The sequence below is a fragment of the Rhinolophus sinicus genome, linkage group LG03 (genome assembly GCF_036562045.2).
Source record: "Rhinolophus sinicus isolate RSC01 linkage group LG03, ASM3656204v1, whole genome shotgun sequence".
Classification (NCBI taxonomy): Eukaryota; Metazoa; Chordata; class Mammalia; order Chiroptera; family Rhinolophidae; genus Rhinolophus; species Rhinolophus sinicus.
Window position 1 is genome coordinate 72,311,526 of NC_133753.1, and position 7,176 is coordinate 72,318,701.

Sequence of the window (7,176 nt, forward strand, 5' to 3'; positions counted from 1 at the left end):
AGGTACAAATCCCAGAACTGCCAAGCACCAACAGTGGGCAGAAGTGTCACTATCAGGAGACAGGAGTGACATTGTCCTGGGGCAGACCCACTCCAAGCAGCATGATCCCTTCTCTGACATGGGTCCAGCTGCCGACCATGCTGGCCATGCCCCCTTGAACACTGTCTTCTTAGCTTAGCAGAAGATGCAGAGAAATGTTGAAAAGACCAAACTGATTACTGAAAGTACAGGAAAATTAACCCAGAGGCTATAATTAGCATAAAGCTTACCGAGGACAGATTTCCTAACTTACTCCGTTTCACCTGTCATTTTGAGATACTTAAACTTTGGTCCAAAGGGATCAGGAGAGGAATCCATCACATCGACTGAGCATCCTCAGGGTGCAGAAACACTGCCTACATTGTGGCAACTGTACTGTGGAAGGGACAGACAAGGTAAGAGAGGAAGGTGTCTGCCACCCTGTCTGCCGGGTATTTTATCTCCTCTGAAGAGCTTTCAGCTTTTAGAAGCAACCCCTTTCTATGTCACTGTAATGTTTTTAATTTTTATTCTGTCATTTCTACCTTGTATGGTCTTTTGGTTACTAGGGCTTCCCAGAGGAAATCGGTAAGAAAAATTTAGGATCCATGAGTTAATTTTTAAGTTTCAGGCCGAGAAGGACAAAATCTTTGCCATTGGTTTGGCTCACTTTCTTTTGTTCTTTAAGTGGCAATTGTTTTTCTATAAGAGAAAAGATAATTCCATGTTTTTATTGCATACTATATGCAAAAATAAATTTCAGATGAAATAAAGATATAAATGAATAAAACAAAATTATAAAAATGTTACAAAAAAATTAAGGACACTAGAAAATCTTGGGGTGGGGAGCAAGCTTCTTAAGCAAGACAGAAGCCCAGAATCCATAAAGGAAAAGATTATGGCACAAAAATAAAAAATTCGGAACAAGAAAAACACAGAATAAACACAAACAAGTGATACAGTTGGAAGAAAATAGTTGTACTCATATCATCAACAGATGACTTTTCTAATATACAAAGCTCTCATGAATTGATAGGGAAAAGTAAACAACTCAATAAAAAATAAGCAAGTGATATAAACAGACAAATGATAGAAGAGGAATTCTGAATTATAGGTAAATCTAATAAAAGATAATCTCTCTATAGTTAGATACATTAAAACAAAAATAAGCTTCTCAACAGCTTGGCAAAAATTAGTTGATGTGATTTATTGTAGGTGAGAGCGTGGGAATGGGCATTCATTCACACACACACACACACACACACACACACATTGTATTTTATGTATGTATGTTTTTGGTGTATCTATTGTAGTAAGTTCTCACTTAACATCCTCAATAGTTTCTTGGAAATTATGACTTTAAGCAAAATGATATATAATGAAACCAATTTTACCATGGGCTAATTGATATAAACAAGAGTTAAGTACCTACATCATATTTCTCGTAAAAAAACATCACCAAACTTCTAAATAATGGCCCCACATACTTCATATTAAACACTGAAATAATTGTGAGTGATACAGACATCTAAGAAAGGTTAATAAAAACAAGTAAGATAATGATTTTCCAAATTGTTGACTCCAGTATTGTATCTTGAGGGCCTGAGCCTATGCTGGCAGCTCAGGGCACAAAGTAGGAACCAACCTGAGCAGGACACCCCTTCCATCGCAGGGCATGCTCACACCCCACCCACACTCACTCAGACTGGGACAATCTAGACCTGACATTTCACTTAATATGCTGCACATCTTAACTGACTATAGGAATAACATTTACAGTCATAATGTGATACCCTTTAGGTAAATGCTTTTTAATGGTTTTCCGTATTTGGAATCACCATAAACAGAATAATAAAGGCCTACTGATGGTTATAGAATAGAGTATAAATTTGATCAACTCTTACAATTAAAAAGTACAGATTACAGAAGTTGAGAGGTGCAAGGTAAGAAGAGGTGGATAAAATGGGGGTTCTCATGGTCTCCTTTCATAAAGTGAAAGGAAAAGAGATTTAACTGTATTCATTCACTAATGCAGCAAATACTGAACACCTGCTATGCTGATACACTCTTCTTAGTGCTGGAGATTCAGTGGTGAATAAAATAGACACAAATCCCTGCCCACTTACAAAGACAATGATAGAAGAGTTACACTTACAACCATAGTCTTATGTGGGCAATAGATGGAAAATTGGTCAACAGGGCATCCCCAAATTGCAGAATGGAGCACATCCCTGGTGTGGCTGTCATGGAGGTGTCATTGGCATCTCCCTTCGAGACAGAAATAAACTAGTATATACCTTCCAGTGAGAAAATAAACCTTCCTCCTCAGAAAAAGTAAGATGACAGTTAGGTTTCCATGGTTTCCATGTCATACTGTTTATTTGCATGTTTCTATATGGCCAGGTGACCCTCAACTGACACTATCCCTTTCGTGCAAGCACATTTTCTAGATCATAGCCCTTGGAGTCACAAGCAAATATAAGTTTCTTATATGACTTCTCCAATAGCCCATGTGATCAACAGTTTCCCCTGCCTCCTACTGCCTTCCCCTTTTGCACCCCTTAAATAAGACCCCCATGTGGCTTACCAAAATCCTGCTCTTTTTGTTTGACTTGATCATTCGGCCTAAAATATTCCATCCATGGAACTGAATAAAGACATGTGATAATATTATTTTATTAATTTTTAAAACAACAGCTATGATAGCAATTGTGCTAAGCACCTGTGAAAACGGGAACAAGATGTATAACAGCCTTTGGAAACTTTTTGATTCATAAGCTACAGATTTAAGTTTATTTTTGTAATTAAATAGTCAACCATTTTATTTGTTAACTATTTTGAAAGATTAAGATATTTCATAAGTAATTTTGTAGTTTGAGGGAGTTGATATCTAGCGCATTGTTTGTTTTCAGTATAGAATATTGAGGAATTGTGTACGTTCGCTTCATCGAAGGGAATATGGCTGGTTTTCTCCTAGATCAATAGGTGAACTTCTGAGTCATTTGGAGAGGAACATTCACATGACCAAACTAGTGACTCTCTGCTATGACCAAGAGACTTTGCTCTATTGATAACATGATTTTATCACATGGATAAAGCAACCATCCAACATAAAAAACGGAGCATGAGGCAGAAGCATAATAGGATAAGATTGGAGGTGCGAAAGGGTTAAAACGAGAGATATAGCATGAAATTTGCCCACATTGATTAAGCCCTGGCCTAACTCACTGAAAGCTTGTCAACCTCATGAATCTAAATTGACATGAAATACTAATTTGGATAAATTATCCTGGTGCCCTGATTAATTGCCCTATTTTCTTTTAATGGGAAATTTCATATTGAGCTTTACTTTTGGGTATGGGGGAATTATTACTGGGACATTTGAAAATATTTTATTGCATTCTTTTTTGGATTGTTTAATTTGGTTTGGTTTGTGAAAGTACCAGTTTAAGAAAAGGTTTATTTCTTCAGCAGGCAAGGTAGAGAAAGGACTGTAGCTCCTCTTTATATCCCATACTGGCCTCAGGAAGTTCCCCAAGCCAGACCTTTTAAAATGCACAAAGCAGGGCATCTATAGTTTCTCTTCTAGCACTAGCTCCTAAGGTATATATCCAATTGCAACAGAACTGAAGAACATTCTCCCATCAAAAGACCTATAGTCCATCCTATTAGGACTTGACCGATTCCAGCCTAGATGTCAATCCTCTGGATGTCTAAATGTACCAGGTTTTGCTATCTCCTAAGTGGCTTTAGTCTCACTCTTCACTCTTGTAGCAGCTGAGTTGTTTACCTGGGAAGAACACTAAGGAACGGCTAGAAAGTAGTATTTTGCCTGAAACTGTGTTTGATCTTGATGTATTGATACTATATGGCTACACAAAAAAGAAAAATCAAGAAAGAAAAAAGCTGTCTGAAATCTAAACATTAGAATAATTGTAAATGTGAAGGTGTCCCCAGTGAGGGACAGGCACTTTCAAACATCACTGTTAGTCCCAGGACCTCCTATCATTCTCTTCAGGGCCAGCTTCACCTCTTGGTTCCGCAGAGTATAGATGAGAGGGTTGAGAAAAGGAGTGATGGCTGTGGGGAATAGGGCAGCTGCCCCATCCAGGGGGCTGTTGGTTTCAGGCCTCAGGTAGATGAAGGCACAGGGCACATAGTACACGGTTACCACGGTTACATGGGCTCCACAGGTGGAAAAGGCCCGGCGCCGCCCATCAGCTGTACGGATTCTCAGGATGGCCTGAATGATCTGTATGTAGGAGAGGAGGATCAGGGAGAAGCAACTGGCAACCACCAGTCCGATGTCCACAAAGGTCACCAGCTCGTTGACTGTTGTATCAGCACAGGCCAGCCTCAAAACTGCAGGGATGTCACAGAAGAAGTAATCTACCTGGTTGGGCCCGCAGTAGGGCAGACGGAAGGTTAGGATGGCCTGGAGAGCCCCATGGATGGAGCCGGCCACCCAAGCTCCGGCCACAAGAATGGTGCATAGCTTTCCATTCATGAGCACCGGGTAGCGCAGGGGCCGGCATATTGCCAGGTACCTGTCATAGGCCATCAAGGTGTAGAGGAAGCACTGGGTGCTGCCCAGGAAGTGATAGAAATACAACTGAGCCACACAGCCACCAAATGAGATGGGTTTGACACCTAAAGTGAAGTTCATCATGAGACGAGGGACAATGACGGTGGAGATGCCCATGTCAATGATGGAGAGAATGCCAAGAAAAATGTACATGGGACGGGTATGGAGCTGTGTGTCTACCCAGACAGTGATTAGAATGAGCAGGTTCCCCAGCTGAGTCAGGATGTAGATCAGCAAAAAGAACACAAAAAGAAATGTCCTTAGCCTGAGTGGGTAGGGAATGCCTGTCAGGATGAACTCAGTCAACAATGTACTGTTGACTCTTTCCATCCTCTAGAGAGATCCTACCTAGAGAATAGACAAAACAGGAATTAGCATTGGTGGTGAGAGGAAGGTGAGGGGCAATTAGGGAAAGGGATTGTAAAAACCAGGAGAGGGGCAGGGAAGTTTCTCTCTTATGTGGAGCGATGACAAGTAGGGAGAAAATATGTTCTATGGCAGGAGCTGGCCTGTTTTGTAAGTAAAGTTTTTTTGGAGTACAGTCATGCTCATTTACTTATATATTGTCTGTGGCTGCTTTGGTGCTATGATGGCAGAGTGGAGTCATTGCATTTGGCCTGCAAAGCCTAAAACAATTACTCTCTGGACCTTGACAGAAAATGTTTGCACCTAGAGTACTTTTGCCAAAGATTAAGGGTTTACTGGGAATGACACGTGGTGGAAAGGGATATTTGTTTTGTTAAATGCTCTGCCAGTTCAGAAACTTCCAGAGGCCACTAGCTCGTTCTTATCTCTGCCAGGGCAGAAACTTATGCAGAGTGGGGAGTATGCAGAAAGGAAATGAGAAAATTCTTTCCCCCTCTTTGTAGTAGAGAGAATGGAATAGAATTTTGATTAAATGATTAGTTACATGTAATAGTGCTTGATGCTGTATAAGTCTACTCTCCAGGTTCTTTGTAGAAAAGAATGCCCATGAGGCAGTAAGCATATAAGTAAAGTTGTGGTTGGTACTTAGTGCTATGTATTTTGGTTTCTTTTTACATAATAATTTTGCCTTGGGACATGGTAAAGAAAGAGAAGAGAGAAGGAAGCAAAGCGGGACAGCCATAGTGAGAAGTCAGGTGGCTGCTCTGGTCTGGCAGACATGGGATGCTATAGTTTTCTGAGGTAGAAAAGGTCTGATGTTAAACTCTGCAGATTTAGAAATCTGATTTGGTCAGGTTTCCCCAGGGTAATCAGGCATTGGGAAATCAATTCACTCTATTCAAATACCTGAGAGAATGACTTGTAAACCAAACAACAATTTTGTTAACCTACAGTGGGAGATCTTACTCCCATGACTGAAATGGTGTGGGAGTGCCATAGTAAGCGCCCAGGGCAACCACTTACTATGTAATATCAAGGTCCTTGGAAATCAAATTAGGAATCAGGTGTATATTTCTGAATTTTGAATCAGGGCAAAAGGAATTTGATGGAGCTTCAACAGCTCTCAATTAATTACACCTAGTGAATTACACAGTACCTTTATCTTTATACTTCAATCTTCCCTTCAGATACAATACCTTTTTCTTCTGGACAGTAGTGGGGATACATGGACAAAGTTTTACTGTTATTATTTCCTTCCTGAGTCTATATCTGTTTTAGATTACCTTTATTATTTCTAATGGCATTCTTCTTTTCAGCACATTTCATAACTTTTTGGGATTCCTTAATGCTTTTTTCCCTCATTTATTTTCCATACTGTCTTCTTATTTGCATTAGGGAACATTCTCTGTTCTCTGAATTTTTCTTGTGGAACTATTTTCCCCCCCCGGAAATTTCCCATAGATAGGGAATTCCAATCCACACATATTGTGTTGATTCTTGTGTGGGTTTTAAATATATGTCAAATATTTATTAACTCAAGAATGAGCAAACTAGTTAGAACATAGAGTTACCAAGAGCATTTGAAGGAGAGAGTATTTATAGGCACTGAAAAAAAAAAAAAAGACTGTTGGCATAAGGTTGCCAGGTTAGTCCAAAACTGGTTACAGTATAATGACAAAACCATAGCCTTTGGGGATATTTTTCCTATGAAAAAGAAATCTATCAAATTAGCATATTATCTCACAGAACCTAAACTTAAAAAATTTTAAATTTGTATTTTTACATTGAGGTATAATTTACATTAACATTATATTAGTTTCAGGTGCACGACGTAATGATTTGGTATGTGTATATGCTGACTCTTGTTATGTTCAACCCGAGAGAATGTATTTCCTAATCTTGCCCTTAGGTTTTAGAGCCATCATGGGAAGGCATGTAGCTCTGTGTGTAATTCTGTTTTATTAGGTGTGATTTCATTCCAGTCGCAATTAAATTTTCCTCTATTCGTTTCTTTAACAATTTTTCTTCCTCATTTAGTTATAAAGACTCACAGGACAACTTTTTTTTAACCTCTGATTTGTCATGCCAGTATCATAGACCTCCAAGCATGAAACTTGGTATCACTGGCTGAACACCCTCTTCTTACTTCGAGTCACTGATATCCCAGATGTGGCTCTGAGATGCCTTAATTCATTTCAATAACAAAA

The 7,176-nt window shown here is 39.3% G+C and overlaps 1 protein-coding gene across 1 annotated transcript; it reads right to left on the reverse strand.

Moving 5' to 3' along the window:
• Window positions 1-3,991: 3,991 nt before the first annotated feature.
• On the reverse strand, window positions 3,992-4,933 carry OR10G3 (olfactory receptor family 10 subfamily G member 3). Its single transcript, XM_019713588.2, has one exon. The coding sequence runs from the start codon at window positions 4,931-4,933 to the stop codon at window positions 3,992-3,994; it is 942 nt and encodes a 313-aa protein (XP_019569147.2).
• Window positions 4,934-7,176: the final 2,243 nt, after the last annotated feature.